This window comes from Macrobrachium rosenbergii, chromosome 5 (assembly GCF_040412425.1).
Source record: "Macrobrachium rosenbergii isolate ZJJX-2024 chromosome 5, ASM4041242v1, whole genome shotgun sequence".
NCBI lineage: Eukaryota > Metazoa > Arthropoda > Malacostraca > Decapoda > Palaemonidae > Macrobrachium > Macrobrachium rosenbergii.
In genome coordinates, this window is record NC_089745.1 from 20441825 (window position 1) to 20462216 (window position 20392).

The 20392-nt window shown below is 36.7% G+C and overlaps 1 protein-coding gene across 13 annotated transcripts in view; it reads left to right on the top strand.

The window, feature by feature from the left end:
• Window positions 1-20392, top strand: part of LOC136838576 (uncharacterized) — a 211861-nt gene that overhangs the window by 91043 nt on the left and 100426 nt on the right. For 2 of the 13 annotated variants that reach the window (XM_067103764.1, XM_067103749.1), the window contains exon 2: window positions 17731-18449. The exons of the other annotated variants lie outside the window; for them this stretch is intronic. In XM_067103764.1, the coding sequence (XP_066959865.1) occupies window positions 18356-18449 (94 nt within the window). In that variant the 5' untranslated portion in view covers window positions 17731-18355. The remainder of the gene's footprint in view (window positions 1-17730; window positions 18450-20392) is intronic. 13 annotated transcript variants of the gene reach the window in all.

Consider the following 20392-nt stretch of genomic DNA (forward strand, 5'->3'; position numbering starts at 1 on the left):
GAATGTCCTTTGCCTCTGCCTCTCACGGGCAACCTTTAATCTTGGTATCCAAAGACACTAATCTGTCTCAGGCATTTTGTTATCTCCCTTAAGCCATGTGATCCACAACTTGTCCCCTCTTTCGTCCTACAAACACCCGTTACATTGACTCCCAAATACTTGGGCAAATCAACCGCTACCATTCTTCCATCAGTACTGTACTCTTATTTCACTGCTCCATCTCCCTGGTTTCCATTTCTCCTCTTACAAGCGTTTTCAAATTCTTTCACTAGTCTCTGTAGTTTCTCCTCACTACTGTAGTCGATGCTGTATCACCTTTAAACATCAGCCGTTCTGCATTCAGTTCGCAACCTGTTTTCTTATCCCACAACTTTACACCTACATCTGCCTTCCTTTGTGGTGTTTACGAATAGTAAATTGCTGTAAAAGTCGACTCTTGGAAAACGGAAATGCTAGAGGTTATACACTAATGCACATTACTTAGGACATACGTCAGTGCAAAACACCAGGTACCATAATAAAGGTGGATGCTGAGAAAAATTAAACTTCAGTCATTAACACACTTCTTCCTTACCTGTTTCATATTCCCACTCAAAAATGTTTTTGCATAGACTGTATACCATGACTCCAACATGCAGGGCAGTTGCTCTTATGTTCAGTATAGACTCTTTATCTTCACATATGAATTGTATGCTATCTTAGCATAGATAACCGAGAAATGTAATTTCTCATGATTTTTTCTGTTTATAGATGGTAATGGCCATCATAGTGTTCGATTTTGTCTGGTCGTCATAACAGGATTAGGAAGGGGACCGATTAGGAAGGGGACAAAAGGAAAGACAAACCTGGTAATGAATACAACATCAAAGTAGAGTACTAACAGATATCTAAGATTTGCAAAGAAATTTGAGTCGAAAGTTTTGGTATCACGTTTTATATTCATGTAAGGATCTCTTATATTCTCCATCCACGGGACCAGTGTGTGTGTGTGTGTGTGTGTGTGCTACTTTTGGCTATTTGTGTGTGTGTATGTGTGAATGTGTGTCCTGGTAATGAGTATTTTTCTAACAACGATCTAAGTATACTTGAGAAAGAGATAAAGATGAGGAAAAGTTTTCAGAGTAGTATGTATGGATGAAGTGCTGAGAGGTGTGACTTGAGTTACATCTCATAATTATTTGTTTGAAGCAAAAGTTAGGATAATAGAAATTCAAGTTGTAGAGAAATGAAGTAAAATGTGTGTAACTATATTCGAACCGCGCAACAACTTCTCGCTGCTGGGAAGAAAGGGCGTTGGGTCGGGTATGATACATGTAACATACGCTACCGGGGTCTAAGCGATGTCAGGCAGGGCAGCCGATCGAGACTACGGTCTACCCCAAAGCCAAATCAAAAGTCCTTCAAAAGAAGGCATCGTGCTTACCCCATACAAAAATGGGAAAAAAGCACGTTAAAAGAAGAAGAAGAAAAAGAAGAATATGATAGATAGAAAAGAGAAAAGCACTTAGCAAGAAAATGAATGAAAAATGGGCTGGGGTTAATGATGCCAATGGGGGTTTGTGTAAGTATAGGAGGCTAAGTATTTCAGTATGTAGTGGAATGATGCAATAAGAGGTTTAGTAAAGGAAAAAAGATTTGATGTTCAATCCCATGACAGGAGAAATCATTTACAGGTATATAGGAACATGGATATCGGTTTTAAGGAAATTAAGAAAGATAAAGCAGGCTGTCTGTAGTGAATCCAGGAGTGAAAATGGCCAGAGGTTAATGTTGCAAGACTGGAAAGGGTTAATATAAGTTTGAGAATGCTTGTGCAAGTAATTGTGGATGCAAAGAGCACAACTAAGAGGTTCAAGAATGAAAAGACATTAAAAGTTCGCGGGATTGTGACAGAAAGTTGCACTGCAATGCTCAAAGTGTGATTTGGTGGCTGACCAATGTGTGAGGGTATTTTTGGGTCTGGTAAAGGTTCCAAATGATGTGCGGCAGGAAACAATATTTCCTTGTATAAAGTCAAAGGTGATTCTTGTGACAGAATTGATAAAAAGACATTTCGAAAAGTGGTAAGGATGTATAGTATAGAGATAGAAAATGTTATGATCCAAGTGAGACATGTTAGAATACAGCCTACTAATGGGAGAGTGACTACTATGCTGTGACAGTGGGTCTGAGACAAGGGTCTGTTATGTGTCCAGGCTGTTTTAATGTGCTAATGGATGGAGTGATGGGAAAAGCAAGAGACAGGACATCAGATGTTTGAATGAAGTTGTGGGATAAGAGAAATGAGTCTAGAATAGAGAGAGAAATGAATGATGTATGAAGATGGTGAAGTCTGTAGATAATAGTAGGGGATTTACAGTTTAATTGGAATCCAAGAAAGGAATGTATGAATGGGCTGTTGAGCCAACTCTCTTTTGGGGAAGTGAAATGTAGATGTTGAATGCAAAAGAATGGAAAAAATTGAAAGTGATGGAATAAATTATTTGCATAGTTTATACAGCATAAGATTATTAGAAAAAGGTGAGAAAGGCACAGGTATGTAAGAACTGCTAAAAGGTTAGCATAGGTGAAAGGATGGATAGGAATATTTGGAATTTCTTCGGGCATGTGGAAGAAAAAGGCGATAGTTGGTGGAATTTAGTAGTTTGGAAGTGTTAGGAGGTAGGAAGAAAGACTTAGAAAGGGCTGGATTGACGGAGTGAAAGAAGCATTAGAAGCAAAGGGTCTTATTAACCAGGAAGAGCGGTGGTTTGTGTAAAATAGCTGTGAGTAAGTAGCATATGCACACATACATACACATAAGATATATATATATATATATATATATATATATATATATATATATATATATATATATATATATATATATATATATATATATATATATATATATATATATATATATATATATATATATATATATATATATATATATATATATATATAGACATACATACACAAGTGCTCATATTTTGCGCTGACAATTATTACTCAGAAGAGTTTCTTAAGGGATTTAATCTCCCTTTATCCTTGAATATATGTTGTCGACTCTAGACTTTCTTCGGTTATTACGCTGGCACGTGAATATGAAAAATTGATGTAAATAGGCTAATTATAAAGGAAAATACCTTCGATATTAAAGGTTAAGGTAACCATATGATAGTGGTAGGGTTCATAAACACATATCTGTTATTTCTAAGAAGAAATAAGGAAAGCCAAGAGAAATGTAGCCAAATATAGGGGAAGCTATTAAATAGAAACATTTCGTCCTCTTTTTGACCTTAGGCCTACGGAGGAATTTAATTAAACAAGTAAACTTCTTTAAAGTAATATTCACACACTGTTGCCTTGTTTCAGAACAGAAATCCACGATTAGGTTATGGATGTCACGACACCCCACCCCCCCTCTCTCTCTCTCTCTCTCTCTCTCTCTCTCTCTCTCTCTCTCGTGATAGACACATTCACAATTCATGTTTTCAAGAAGCTTGAATCAAGAAAGATTTACGTTGAGACGAATCAGGATTATTGCTGATAAACATGCACCATGTTGCGCTTGTGCTTTTTAATGGCATTTAGCTTTAATACTTGTATTGCATTCGTGTGACAGGTCTGTTATTGGGTCTGTCAGTTGCGTTTGGTATATTCTTAATACGGAACTTACCTGAAATGTTTGCTGTTATATTCATTATATATCATAAATATATATATATATATATATATATATATATATATATATATATATATATATATATATATATATATATATATATATATATATATATATATATATATATATATATATAATGACCCCTTCTATATATATTCTGCACACTTATAATGATATCCACAATGCTTGTCACTTGTCACTACAAAGCCTTGGATCCAAATGCAAGTAATATCAAGTACGATAATTCTGATGTCCGGCATCCCGAGTATCAGCACAAGGTCACGTTGCCTTGATCAGGTCGGCAACGTGACCTCGTGCTGATACTCGTGATCCGGGTTCGAATCCCTCTACCGGACGTCAGAATTACTGGATATTTCTTGCATTTGGATCAAAGGCTTTGTAGTGACAAGCGCGTCCAAAAAGTGTGAAAAATTCGAGTAGTTAAGAGGGCACTGTGGATATTATAATTACAGACAGATTATATATATATATATATATATATTTTATATAAAATTGTATGCAACTAGTATGAATTATATATATACATATATATATATATATATATATATATATATATATATATATATATCGAATATAGGTATGATCTCTCTGGCGAGGCTTTTAAAGATCTGCCCTGTTGCCAGTTTTACGAAAACAGGCTACTGACACGTGTGTGACAGACCTTTAAATGTCTTCGAGACAAACCCTGAGGCTATACTTATAAGATTTTTGGGGCTTTTGATTTCCATACTTTAATCTCCTTCCTATCCGCCCTGCTCTCTCTCTCTCTCTTTCTAAATCTTACGGTTTTATTTTTTTTTACATATGATCACCTTATCTATTTTGTCAGTACTTGTAGATAGATGTACATTTATCATTATACAATTAGATACTTAAAAGCATTTAATTAATGCTATAGAAATAGGTGATATATTTTTGTTATCGAAATACGAATTAAAATAAACTTTTGTCGCCTATATATTATCTATAACGAGGAGTAACGATCATCTTAAGTTTTAAAAGACTACTTTTTCAATCAAACTTTTTTCCACACCACCACGTCAAGGATCTGTAGGCCTAATCTCTCTTTTTTATATATAATTTATTCAGGTCATCAGAGCTATCAGCTATGTTGATGGTCAAAACTTGCTACAGCCCATCTTGCCGGGTTATCCACTGCTCGGCCATTCTTCCAAGCTCTAAAATTTTAAAGTTTGAACGTATTCTTTTCGCATATAAGACTTCACTTGAGCCCAGTGTAATTTTGGAACCTGACGCTTCATCTCTCTCAAAAATCTTGACAGCTGTTACATCTTGCCTTCCAAGAGAAATTCAACTTGGAGACAGAGATCTGTCTGTATAACAAACTTACTGTTATGCTTTGTATACCAATTTACCACGATGTTAAGAAATCAAGTTTTCCCCAACTTCCCGACTCGTGGATCCAATGACCCAAAATAGACATCATTTCATTCCGTTTTGTAATTAACATTATCAATTCTGAGAGACCTGAAAAAGGTTTGATCCTGACGTGATTTTAGTGTTGAAATTTATTTCTGTTCCACACGTGATTGTCTGTTGATGATTTCTCCCCAATATCAGCAATATCATTTCATATTATATATATATGATGATTTCTATATATATATATATATATATATATATATATATATATATATATATATATATATATATATATAACGCATACACCTTCCAGTAAAAAGGTGCCTTTTTTGCAAAATTCAAACTGAACCGTAGTGAAACATTCCCTGCGATTTTCATTATGAAACTATCAATAAATACTCAAATACAAAAGAAGAGAGAAACCGCTTATCATTTCATCCTCTCACTCTGAAATCGCAATGGTGGCCATATTAAGAAGAGGTCAGCTTTGACCCGAAAAATCTCTCTTGGGAGAACCGAGGTAAAACAAGAAAGCTATTTATCTCTTCCTCCGTGATTTACATTTAAGGCCAATTCTTTTCTAATAAAGGAACCTTGAGTTTTCACAACAGAATATGAGAAAAGTACAAAATCCAAATAATATAGTTACTGGATTAAAATCACCTTCAGTCCGGATTGTATGTACCTACTAGGAGAGGAAAAGCACAAAAAAAAAAAAAAATATGCCTTGAACTTTTCACCACGAGAACATGCAAAAAAATCTTACTCATAGCGCACTTATACTTCGATAACTGGTTTCAAACGTTGATAAATACCTGCAGTGCACATCTCGTCGAACCGAATTTAAAAAAAAAAAAAAGTCTTTGGTTGGCAGATTCCGGTTTCTCTGCAGTTGTTTTTGAGCTGGGAAGAAATATTCACGCCCAAGACTGTCCAAGCAGTTATCGTACACGCGATATTTTAGTTATGTTCGTTTAATTTATTGCTAAGATCTGTGTGAGGATGCAGGTTAATTGAACATTGCAAACTCTGCATGATGGCTAGCAATATAGGCGGGATAAGTTATGTAATACACATTGTCATTTTCAACCTTACACTATATATGCCATTTTGACCCTTCGAATAGATTAGCAGTTTTATTATGTTTTTAACTGAGGGCAGCATTAATTCTGAACCAGGTGCCGGACCCATTAAGATGCATTATTGATGATCCACCATTATGGTATTGTAGGTCACGGCTTTGTTGTATAAGCTATGAGCAGTGTCAAAATAAAAATAAAGGAAGAGACATTCCATTGGTGGTTACGTGTTTCTTGACTATTCTCACCCTTCACCGCGCGCTGCAGGACATAAGTATTTCACTATAATACCTGATAATTCTTAACTGATCATTGGTTCTTACTCCGGTCACTGGAATGGTGAGTGGTAATTTGTAGGATGTAAATATATTTCATATTAAAGTTAGAAAAATGTCAAGATAGCCAAAGTAGAAGGTGAGCAATTTTGATGTAGACATCATGTAATTTTTATTCAAGTTTTACTCTGATAAATAAATAAAGGTAAAAGTTGATGTACTGTTACGAGACTAAAAAGAGATCATGATAATACTGTAAAGTTAATTTATATGGAGGCGAAAAGAACTTGCTAAATTTGTAAGGGGGCCGGGTGATCATGATAAAGGTACGTAGGTAAGACGCAAAGCCGGAGATTTTCCACTTACCGTTGAACCAGACCCGGTATATGAAAGCTGGTGGTGTTTCAGTGCGTTAAAGGCTGCAATTGAAAAGATATACTAGGAGTTAGTGCATTTATCCACAGAATGTTAGAATGTGTCGGGAATAAAAATCATTGTTGGTTTTGTCACGTTATGACCTTCTGGGAAATATTTGCATTTATTGGGTGCTTCCACGGTCAGGTCGAGGGTAGACCAGGAAAAATTATATATTTGACTGGAACAAGAGGAAGTAGGGTAGACCAATGCCTTTATGGGTCAAAGACTGAGTGGTTGCAGTGACTAGCTCTTCCTTGGGCGAGTCGGTAGAGTTGTGGCCTTGCACTCGCTAGGCCCGAGTTCGACTCTCCGGCCGGCTAATGAAGAGTTAGAGGAATTTATTTCTGGTGATAGACATTCATTTCTCGCTATAATGTGGTTCGGATTCCACAATAAGCTGTAGGTCCCGTTGCCAATTGGTTCTTAGCCACGTTAAATAAGTTTAATCCTTCGGGCCAGCTCTAGGAGAGCTGTTAATCAGCACATCTGGTAAAACTAAGGTATACTCAACTCGGTTGCAGTGACTGCCATCTTTTCCTCGCTGAAGCCACCCTCGTTGAGGGGAACTTTTTTCATTTTTATTTAACGTTAGATCATTAAGTAAAAAGCAGTTACGCTAACTTCCCATTGTTTGTTTATCGCTGTTGCTAGATCGCTCGTTAGGCCTTCAAAGTTGTCTAATCTGTCATTGATGTTATCTACGTTGTTAATCTGTTCACGTGATCTAGTGTAATTTCTCTCTCTCTCTCTCTCTCTCTCTCTCTCTCTCTCTCTCTCTCTCTCTCTCTCTCTCTTTCTAAAGCATCCTAAAATGGACCTCATGGATGGAATATTTGAAGTGAAATGCCTTTATATTGACCTCCAGTGCCACTGCGTAGAGTGCTGTTGCCGTCTTTGCACCTCGCGTAGTGTATGGAGAGCCCTGCTTAAGGGTGTTTTCTCATAATCTCCTTCTTCCACCTTATTGTCCACCCTCTCCTAACAATTGATTCATAGTGCTGCGAGGTTTTCCTCCTGTTACACCTTTCAAACCTTTTTACTGGTAATTTCAGTTTCAGTGCTGAATGACCTCATTGATCCCAGAGCTTAGCCTTTAGCCTAAATTCTATATTCTTTTCTATTCTGTTCTATTCTGAAGGGTGTTTTCAGCATGCCTTCGACCAATACTGCATCCAATGTTTAGCCTTTTACATCCATTACCACTTCCTTTCATCCATCTTGCTGTCCAACCTCTCTTAACTATTGCTTCTTAGTGCAGCTGTGGGCTTAGTGGCAGGAAGTGTCGCAGTGCTTGCCTGTGTAACCTAAATTGCATGAATCATTCATTCATTCTCCCAATGTCACCGCGAGTTACTGACTGTCTCTCGAAAGCTCTGTTTTCACCAAGGTCTGGTACAACTTCTGAGGAAGTACTGAGTTGGTTTTACGTTGCTGGTTTGTAAACCACAGCTATTAAGAAATCTGCTGTTTATTATTTTAACTTTCGGATGGAGCCATCTTACCAGATTTCGGTCTCCTAAGAATCTTCAGCTAACGGTGTCGCATCTTTGAAGAAACTGATTATATTTGAATTTAGATAGAACTTTGTTTTATATGTATGAACACAATGTATATATTGGCGCATTTGGGAAAAGCTTAGCACACATTTTTCGTTTGATTTTGTCTGAAGATTGATCGAAGAATCTAAATTTGGTAATATACTAATTTGGCACATAATATTTGTGAAAATAAAGCTAGGTAATTAAACTCCCATAGATACAGACAATTTAATCACTGAACTTTAGTGAAAGAAAAGCTTTATTCTCAAGCTCGGTCTGTTATTCTATGATTTTTCCTTTTGTTTATTCCCCTACGTGGGAATGAAAAGGATGATTTGTGTTTATCCTCCTACTTTGCTTATGTCGTCATAAATGTAGAAATTACATTGACTGAGTAATCTCTTCGTGACATTTGGTCCTGAATGTAAATATTGGTACCATTTTTAGCATCAGCATCATTACCGAGCTCTAAATTATATTACCAATGGAATTATTCCTTACCTGCCTACTTTGGTGCATGTGACTAAGTTACTTTGTTACAATTTTTTGAGGGACGTAATGATAAATGGCATTTGAAATAGAAAAGAATTAACGCGGACTCTTGCTGCCTTGAATAGGGATAGTAGGTCAGTGTTTTACGAAATATTTAATTATGAGTTGTGATGAAGGCAATTATTAATTATTGTGCAAATTGAGTAATCACCAAAAAAATGCAAAGATCCGACTACCAACATTAGACAATTTGGGTCGCTCGTTTTCAAGGATTTGATCTGCGAATTTTCTTGTTGTGGCAATGATAGCCATTCAAATCCTTGTGGACATTAGAAAGCGGGTCAGTTTGCTCCATAAAGAGTAGCATGATTTTTTGTAATTGACATTATGGACAACGCTAAGGCAAGGGTCACTAACAAAGCGATTCGTACTGATCTTTGCTTATTTGCTCTTCGTTTTGTGTGGGCGCGCGTGGACGCTTTGCCCGAGTTTGTCGAATAAGGTCAAATTTGGCCTCGAACGTTTACTCTGGTGTCTCGTGTCCTTTCGACTTCCGCAGTTCACGAATTCGTACTTAGTCGTCAATGCTTATTTCGTTTAAGGTATTGTACGTTTGGGATGTCGGCCATTATTCCGTTCAGTTTTCTTCTTTTGTCGTCAGCTTTTGAGGTCTGATTGGTGAAGGGTACCGGTTTTGGGCAAGACCATTTTGTAACGGGTTCCGGATATAAGGATATATTTTTAGATGGAATGCAAGGGAAATAATTGAAATTTTCGAACTGGGACCAAAGGTATTCGCTGGTCAAGTGGCTTTTGGGAGGCTCCATTTAACCAGACTTACCTAGAGTTGCGCTTTTAAGGAAAGGATCAGTCTAAACTGAGAGAAGGTCAAGATAACAGACAACCTGAAAATAACCTTTTTATTAGTTCTCTGTAAAAGAAAACTATTGAGATGGCTATTTGTCCGTCCGCACTTTTTCTGTCCACCCTCAGGTCTTAAAAACTACTGAGGCTAGAGGGCTGCTAATTGGTATGTTGATCATCCCCCCTCCAATCATCAAACATACCAAATTGCAGCCCTCTAGCCTCAGTGGTTTTAATCTTATTAAAGGTTCAAGTTGGACATGATCGTGCGTCTTGCACCGCTACAGGTGCCAACAACACAGGCCACCACCGGGCCGTGGCTTAAAGTTTCACGGGGCGTGGCTGAAAATTTCATGGGTCGTGGTTGAGAGTTTCATACAGCATTATACGCTGTAGAGAAAGCTCGATTGCGCCGAAGAAACTTCGGCTCAATTTTTACTTGATTCGTATTGCAGCGGGTTATGGGAAACTAGGAAAGGTCGGGAGTTTGTTCTGGGAAAGCTTGTCGTATTTAGCCGACTGGAGAACGGGTTTAGTGCCGATAGATCCAGCTGTCCGTCTGGGCGCCCGGCTAAGGAAGCGGGATACTTAAGTCAAGTCGTCTGCTTCCTGTATCTGGCTTAGTTAATGGTCATCTGGGTTTCGCTTTATTACTTATTAACGTTGATTGCAGTAATAGATGGCACGGGGATGTCTTAAAATAGATGTCCGGTTTAAACTAGATTCTCGTTAGGTGGCAGATGAGCCAAGTTTTTGTGAAGTGTCCTTTTTTTTTTTTTTTTTTGTCCGACGGCAGTAGATGTCCTCTAATTCTTTTTGAGAATAATAATTATGTTACGTCTTCGCTTATTATTTCTGACACAGACGCACTTACTGTATATATATATATATATATATATATATATATATATATATATATATATATATATATATATATATATATATATATATTTATATATATATATATATATATATATATATATATATATATATATATATATATATATATATATTTATATATATATATATGTGTGTGTCTGTCCTTCTGCTTGACCACAGCAGACCCAGATTTCCATTTACAGCTGTGTGGACCGTTGGGAGCAAACAATGGACCTAGCAAATGTGAGCCGAGCGTTATAGCTTTCAGACATCATACAAGTTTAGATGGTAAAATGTCTTATACGGAAGTGCCATATGTAACTAGGTAATGTTGAAAGGGAGATGGAGATGACTTGGAAATGTCCTTCACGCAACCCCTGGGAGAACAGTACGTGAGAGTATGAGCTGGGCTCCTGTGGGCACCAGAAGAGTTGGGAGACCCGGTCCTACTTGGATGTGAACTAGGAGTACGGAGGCTGGAGATGAGTGGAGATTTATGGAAGATAAAGCACAGGAAAGACATGAGTGACGAAACTTCACTGACGCCCGTGGCGTTATGCGATCTTGGAGGCGATGATTTTATGCACGTACACACACACATACACACACACACACACACATATATATATATATATATATATATATATATATATATATATATATACACACACACATATACATATCATATATATATTGTATGTGTGTTTGAGAGAGAGAGAGAGAGAAGAGAGAGAGAGAGAGAGAGAGAGAGAGAGAGAGACTGTCTTGTGAATATCTCATGATTGGCTTTACACAGGCGAGGTGAGGATAACCTCTTTGAGAACATCCTGGTTTTGAGGCTGGACTCCAGTAAAACGAAAATACTATTAATTATCAGATCTCACACAGATTTCCCACCCCCTCCTCCCCTTCAGGTGGATGGAACTTTGCTGAATGAGTCTGGAGCTTTAACTATTCTAGGTGTAACTTTTGACCAACATGTAACTTTTGAGAAACATCTAATGAAAGTTTCAGCAAATGCCCGCACGAAAGTTAGGTAGTGTTCGTGAGGCCTCATATATTTATAACAGTGATAAAATCAGTGTAACCTGTTTTGGGTCATTTGTACTTCCTTTACTGGAATACTCTCCTCCGGTGTGAATGTCTGCTTCTGCCAGAGATTTATCTCTTTTAGATAGAGTGGTTCATGGTGGTAGGTTTCTGTTTCCTAACAGTAGCAGTTATGACTTGAACCATCAACGGATGGTCTCTTGTTTGTCACATTTTCATAAGTTGTATTTCGACAGAGATCTTTCACATTCACGAGTGATCCCTGATCCCCTTTATCTGCCGAGAGCAACCAGATTCGCTGAACACCAGCACCAATATGTAGTAAATGTGCCTTGCTGTCGAACTTCTCAGTTCCAGAGGTCCTTTATTCCTCACACCGTTGGACTGTGGAAGCCTCCTAGAGGATGTCGTGCAGTTGGAACTTCAGATGTTCAATCTAAAATGCATTTTAATACATTTTATCTGTTTATCTATTTATTAATTTATTATTTTCATTTTTAATAAGTGATATCTCTTCTGTCTGTATTTCCCTTTACTTCCTCTTTTCTTCTTAACGAACACCTTATTCTTTGGAAGCTTGGATTTCAAGTCAGTGGCCCCTTTGGTGGGCTTCTTCCACATGAATAGGTTCCATCTACTGAACAACAATAATAATAATAATAATAACAATAATAATAATAATAATAATAATAATAATAATAATAATAATAATAATAATAATTGAGAATATACATTTTGGCCATCCGGTTTGAGAATCGAACACGTTCCTTCAGATTGTGAGCAGAGCGCTTACCACTACTCCACGAGCAGAGAGAGAGAGAGAGAGAGAGAGAGAGAGAGAGAGAGAGAGAGAGAGAGAGAGAGAGAGAGAGAGAGAGGCGTGTTCCTTTAAAGTTTATTATGCCTCTGCTGACTTAAACTGTGGGTAAGGTATTTGGTAATTAGTGTTGAGAACCAGAAGATTCATACCCTTAGGAGACACATACATTGTGTAGGTATGTGAAGTATATTAGTCACGGGCCAATTTGGATAATCCAGCAGGTTTTATAGAATAATCTTACACTCAAGAGCACCGAAGACATCGTATCATAAATCCCATTTTAGTAGGCGTTCGTTAGGATTCCCGGAAATAAGTGTACCTACACAACCTGACAGGGTATTTAGTTCTAACCAATAGGTAAAGAAATCTTTACATTTTAATTTAACCGAGGCAACACACTGAATCACCGGTTGTCGTAACTGGAGCGTAATTGGTCATTTTTCCCTATGAATCATGTTGATGAAGGTTGGCGGAATTTTTTTTATCTGGAAACATTATAAATATCAGGTAAAGAGTTCGTTTTTATGCATCTGATGATATTTAGTTTCCATTCCCCGCTGATACAGTTTTTAAAAAGCTAGTACTGTTGAGCTGAAAATACTCAGTGTGAATCAATTTTCGTGGAATGAATATGATTTGAAATGCTACAGGCGCCAGAGTGTTCGGGGAATTCTGCTAGTTACCCCTTAATTGATTTGCCTGTGCAGTCTCCGTTTTCTCTTACACTGAGAGGGTTCCCATCTTCTGTGATACTGAATTAACCCGTTTGAATGAAGGTAAACTGGTTTACCACTCTTATTATTTTAGCGGAAGGAAATAGAGGAAGGTCTACAGCTGTTCAGGATTTAGTACCCTTTAATTCTTTAAATGTTATTCAGTGGCCGATTTGCTGGTTTTATAGTTTATGTTCATCTTTATTTTTACCAACAATACGTCAAAAGCAGAAAGCTTTCATTTTCCAAAAGATGACTGTCATTATACGGATTTCAGATTCTTTCATGTTGACGAACAAGACTTGGAAGAATAGTCAATACGAGGAATTCCTGATTTGAATTTATGCGTTTATCTAGTAGGATGCTAATTCGTTAGGCTGTTGTTAAACCGTCTTGTTGGTAGTAATCAGTTCCGCTGCAGACGAGTACCGTAACCACGCCCTCGGCCTAATTACAAGTAGATCGTGTCTGTCAGTTTCCTATGCCTCTGGAGCACCTAATTTTTTTTTTATTTTTTAAATTGGCATCCCTTCCTTTCCTTCCTTCCTTCCTTCCACCCGTCCTTCCTGTGTTACCAGCCAAGGTCCTCTGCGTTTTTTTTACGCGTGGATGAAAGTCATATTTCTTACCTTTTGTTTTTTAATTGTTAGGTTTTTGTGTACGTTATTCATCTATTGTCAATTACACCGTGACGTTGTTTATGCTTTACGTAAATTTTATATACGTTTTTTCTATTTAGATCGTTGTGTCTCGTACCTTAAAGAAAGTTATTTATTATTATTATTATTATTATTATTATTATTATTATTATTATTATTATTATTACCAGGGAAGCATTGTGTGTGAAAGTTACAGTTAACATAAGACAAGAGGTGTTTATTATTATTATTATTATTATTATTATTATTATTATTATTATTATTATTATTATTATTATTATTATTCTAGACTGCCAGCGAAGCATTGTACTTGAAAGTTACAATTAACATATGATATGAGAATTATGTAAATTAATCTTTTGTTGTAAGATAAAAGACCTTGCACGATACATTTACATTCATAAGGTCGCGTGACTGTGGGGCAGGTGAAAGGGCATTCTTTCTCAAATACTAATCGGGTACGTTTTTTCTTGCGTTGCGTCTCTTCGTTTGGTTTTTGTTATTATTATAATATATATATATATATATATATATATATATATATATATATATATATATATATATATATATATATATGTGTGTGTGTGTGTGTGTGTGTGTGTGTGTGTGTGTATTAAGGATCTATTTAACTGAATAACAGTTACCAAAAGAAGAGACGCAACGCACGAAAAACATGTGTATGTATGTATGTATACATATATACACGTGTGTGTGCGCGTATGTGTATTATGTATCACTGTCAGCTCCCACTTAACAAATATATATATATATATATATATATATATATATATATATGTGTGTGTGTGTGTGTGTATGTATGTATGTATGTATGTATGTATGTATGTATGTATGTATGTATGTATGTATGTATGTGTGTGTGTGTGTGTGTGTGTGTAATCTGTAATTGTCATCTTACACTGGTATCAGTTTCACTTCCGTGAGATCGATTGCTGGTTTCTTTCTTTTGACTCTGATTGTTCTCACTCTACCATACTTTGAAATTCTAGCTATATATATTACTGTTGATGTTCACTGTCTAGTTGTTAAGAATCTTTCACTCATTTAACACCATCAAAGCTTAACGACGATCAGATTAATTTATCTGTAATATATTTTAATCTGTTTTTGGTGTCGTTCATTGTGCCAGCACCAGCTCTTGTTCAGCAGCCGTATGAACTCGTAATATATTATATCCAGCTTATAATACTGACAAGTTTGCCTGTGGACAAGTAAAAAAAAAGGGGGTGGGTTTTCTCAGAGGTTGAGTCACAGAGGTATTTTGACTGAGGGGAGCAAGGACTTGCATTTACATGAACTACGTGTTTATTAAATAAGATTGCTGTCTGATTACGAAGAATTTCAAGGAACATTTACTCACAAGGGAATAATCGTGAACCCTTTCCTGCTGAACAAAGCCAGGATGAAGAGCGTCCTCCACCTCTGGCTGCCATGTTTACGTAGCGAACGTTATCTCCCGACCATCAGTCAGATTTCAGATCTCAGATCTCGCGATGCTCCGCCCAGAAAGCACTGTGGCCCTCCGTGATTATGACGGTGGTGATAACGGTCTCCGGGATTCTGAAGGATTTACTATTTCCTGCCAAGCGCACTTCCTGTCCTTTGTCACCTCGGCTACATCTCTGTGCCACAGGCTGTTCGGTGCGATGCGTTCTGGATCAATTATTGCTCTTCCTCTTCCTTGGAGGACCTTTTTTTTTTTTTTTTATCTTGCGAGGCTGAGTTTCCCTCCAAGGACTAACTGCCGGCAACGATTACTGTATGCTGTTTCTACGCTAATGGTTTATTCGTGTATTCGATTTAATTAATGGTTTTATTTATATATTGTTTATTTATTTATGTATTTGTTTGTTTATAATTCAGGCTCTCAAAGAGATAAGTTCCTTGAATCAAGGGAACATACTCAGTTAAATATTTGACTAGAGAGTAAAGTTTTTCACATAAAAGATACATCAGTGGTGTTTAGTTTTGTGAATCCACAAAAAATACTAAACGCAAGGCAAGGCTGGGTGCTATTTATTGCATATTCGTACAACGCACACTCTGCATTAAGTGTAACGAGAGAGAGAGAGAGAGAGAGAGAGACTAACGATAAATAAGCAATATTTACTAGTAAAAGATAAAGCAATAATGCATGTCAGCATCATATGTTAAATGATTAGCTTTCAAGATACTTGTACTAGTTTTGTGAAACATGTAATTAAACTTAAAAGATTTTTGCTTTTTGGTTTGGTAATATTGCCAAGAGCCCTAGGGGATGTCTGGAATCGCCAAAACCAACTTTGGGCGTCTAGAGGAAAACGAGAAGCTTTTCTGCTGATTATGTTCGTTGATAAATAAATTTGCGCGAGGTCAGAATTCATGAATGGCTCTTTAAAGTAGCATAGATGCCTCTTATGCAACATATTGGGTTCTTTTCTGGCAGAAGGCCAGGTATTTGGGATCTGCTGTAAGCTAATTTAAAATTCGATTTGTAAGATACATAGCTATTGCATCACTCACGGAAAAGCTGTAAAATCTGTTTAGATATTCTGAAAGTCATTCATTTTTTTATGCCATAACAATGTCACAAAATCAAGCTTATCTTAAAATGCAAACCACGACGCCTTAAAGTGCCTTCTTTTGAGGTGCAGAGACCGCCAACATTTGGGCCTTGCATTTAAACGACTTTGAGTTTTGTTTCAGCAATCTTTGGGTTTTAACGGTAAAATTACGTGGGTTTAGGATCAAACTGTAGAACATAAAGTCGCGTAATATGAAATCTGTACAGCTCTCCAAACATGTTCCAGTCACGCCTTTATTCTTTAAAAGGTACTCTGTTAAAGTGTCGACAGTACAGACCAAAATCATGAAAATGGTGGAAAATAAGTTATCAAAAATTAATGTTGAACAAAAAATTGAAGGTGGAGGCATATTTGTTCTAAAGATGTATATGAGAATGCTTGTATACTTTATTAGCATAAGGAGCATGTACTTGCATTACTTGAGGGCCCTGTATTGTGGGAAGCAAAGTCATGAAATAGATTCCTTCAGTCTTCAATCTATCAGATGGTGGCCCAAAAACCTCGTAAATGTAATCATAAATCATTGGATTGTGACATTTAAAAAAAAAAAACACGTGTGCCAAAAGCCAGGTCAGGGTCGGGGTTAGGGGGTTATGAGGAGGCAGGCTACAGCTTAAAGGTCAATAACTAAAATACTTATGCATTGATCTAGAAAATCAAGTTTAACGTTGCACAAAGGATTCATGGGGCTGGACTGATTGACAAGTTTCCTCAAGATTTTAAAAACCATATTTGATTTTTTTTTCGTTTTCAACTGACCCAAATGTCGTAGTGTGGCCTCTAGTACCGAACACTTGTCTGAACGTTGTCGCTAATATAGATTTACTGCATGGGAGTGTCTGTATGTTTTGCGTTGTATTGACAGCTTCAGTCAAGGCCAGTATCGCTTTCATTAGGCATCAAAATGGATTTTGAGCAACCTTAGATAAGACGTACCGCTTTCTCTTTAGGATGACATTAATTTTATGATGAGGCGACTACTTAATTGCAGTCTCACTACCAACTCTCATTTCTTGCTTGGCGATCTGTGCCCAAGGTTGTTCTAAAGGCCTAATGAGGAGTTGGTCGCGAATATTAATTTGGGAAATCATAAGTGTACTATTTCCAAAGAAGCATGTCCGTTTCCAATCCATTATTTTATCCACCCTCTTTCGGGACTTGCCCAACAGGGGCAAAAGGTTGCCGCACCTTCGGCTGTTTCATAAATAAACTCTAGTTCATCAAAATTTCAATCATGTTACTAATGTTTTACATTTATCCTTTATCCGATTTGTTGCTATAAACGCAACAGCCGTTCAGCAGCTGTTTACAGATGCAGTGGCAGCAGAGGCACTTGTTTTTGGTAGCGTTGCCTGTAAGAAATGGTGGCTACTAATGACTAGGCCTAGAAATTCCTTTGTGGTTGTTTGTGGTTCATATCCATAACTGTTCAGTGGAATCGCTCGCTCAAGAAGGTTTTATACTGTCACGGAATCTTTACATAAATAACAAAGCGTGTTGGTGGACTTAGTGATTCAGGGAAAGCTTGTGCAGAAGGAAAGTTATGCGCCGAAGAAAGTGATCGTTTCGAGTTGAAGCAGAAGATATCGGAGGAGGACGCCGAAGAGAAGTTAATTGCATTAGGCCCGAAACTAATCGTTTCTTAGCCGTCGAGCATCAGAAGCGGAAATATTATCTAAGGCAAGGATTTTCTGTATCTACTAATTAGACAAATATGGAAGCGTCCGAGAGGTGGGCATGGTCAGAATGACCACACCTGCGAGCTTACTAAGCTCCGCCTCCTTTTACCAAATCCACCCTTTATCTGTTCTGATAAACCGGAAGCCCGTTGGTTTTCCGAAAAAGGATTTTGTTTCGAGAGCACAAGATAAGTGGAGATAAGACTTGGTAACTTTGTGAAGTACATCCAGTGTCAAATGTCTCAACCAGGAACTCGCAGTTTTCCCCACTTCGCCCCAGCGCTGACCAGCCGGGGGGGCCTACCCACAGCGTTATCTCTTCAAGAGGAAGGTAAGTGATTCGGAATGACAGGAATCCTGAATGATGACAGTGAAAAGCCTGTAGCAGTCAAAAAGTCACTGTGATATTTCTCTCTTGTTTCCTTTGGCTGTAGTAAATGGTATACGACACTGTAAATCAAGTTATTCAAATGCAATTTTTTCTAGTTCAGCAATGTCATGGTTGTGGCTAGGCCAATATATGAGTATTTCACCTTATTCTTGCCCAGGCATTGTAAAGCACTTTATAAAAACAAGCATTACTATTTCATAACTTTTAATTAGCAATAATAGATTTCCAATGTAGAATTTAAGCTTACTCTACTTGAAATATATGTAACTCCACGGGCAAGCTGATAAGATCATATTTAGCAATTTTGTATAATGTTAGTGCACACTTTAATGTATTCCCTGTCGCTTATACGAACTTCTGGGGTGGTCCATACTAATGGATTCTGAAATTAACGTTCTCTCTCTCTCTCTCTCTCTCTCTCTCTCTCTCTCTCTCTCTCTTTCAGTTCCTCATTGGGCGGATGGTTTCCGTTCTCAGCTAGCACTCTGCTGGCCGCGCGTTCGAATCTCCGACCGGCCAATGAGGAATAAGAGGAATTTATTTCTGGTGATAGAAATTAATTTCTCGCTATAATGTGGTTCGGATTCCACAATAAGCTGTAGGTCCTGTTGCTAGGTAACCAACTGGTTCTTAGCCACGTAAAATAAATCTAATCCTTCGGGCCAGCCCTAGGAGAGCTGTTAATCATTCCAGTGGTCTGATTAAACTAAGGTACACTAAACTCTCTCTCTCTCTCTCTCTCTCTCTCTCTCTCTCTCTCTCTCTCGTCAGATGTGTACTCATCAGATCCAATTTGAAAGTTGCTGATGAAATCCTGTTTTATCGCTTGATCAGAGTTGAATTTCTGTTCTACTTATAGAAATTCATATTGCATCTTAGTATTTCGATCATGAGTAAAATGTTAGTGGGACAAAAATGTTGTCAACTGGCAGTAGTTGTAAACACAAGTCATTGCTAAACATGCATACATGCATACATAGTATATACATACATTATATATATATATATATATATATATATATATATATATATATATATATATATATATATATATATATATATATATATATATATATATATATATATATATATATATATATATATATATATATATATATAGTATATATATCCTTCTCGTGGTCAGGTCGTGGGAACCTCACCTCGTCGTGATTATGGTGACGCGGGTTCGTTTCCCGTTACCAGACATCATAAACACTTCAAATTTCTTGCACTTGGATCTTAGGGCTTTGTAGTGACAAGCGTATCCAAAAAGCGCGAAGAATTCGAGAAGTAAAGAGGGCATTGTGACTATTACAAATATATATATATATATATATATATATATATATATATATATATATATATATATATATATATATATATATATATATATATATATATATATATATATATATATATATATATATATATATATATTCTGTTACGGGAATAGCAACGTGATATTAAATGTAAACAGTATATAGCCACGATGAAATAGAAACAATGGAGTGCTAAATCTCTCACCTTTACTCAGAAGCATTTTTAAGTAAACTATATATATATATATATATATATATATATATATATATATATATATATATATATATATATATATATATATATATAAACTGGATCAAAGGTTACAGAGAAGTCGCGGTTTTGCAAACAGCTAAGATCAAAGGTTTATTTAACCATCTTTAATACCTACAAAGGTCATTACATTTTGGGTGGGTCTAACTCAGATAGCTGGATAAATCAAGGAGAGGCAGAGGACATGAAAACAAGAATTAATGAGAGTCTTTAGTTTCTCTTTTAAATATCCTTCAGACTTTTTGTGCAGAACTGGGTCGAGTGTGTAGGGCTGAGATTAAATTAATGTTATT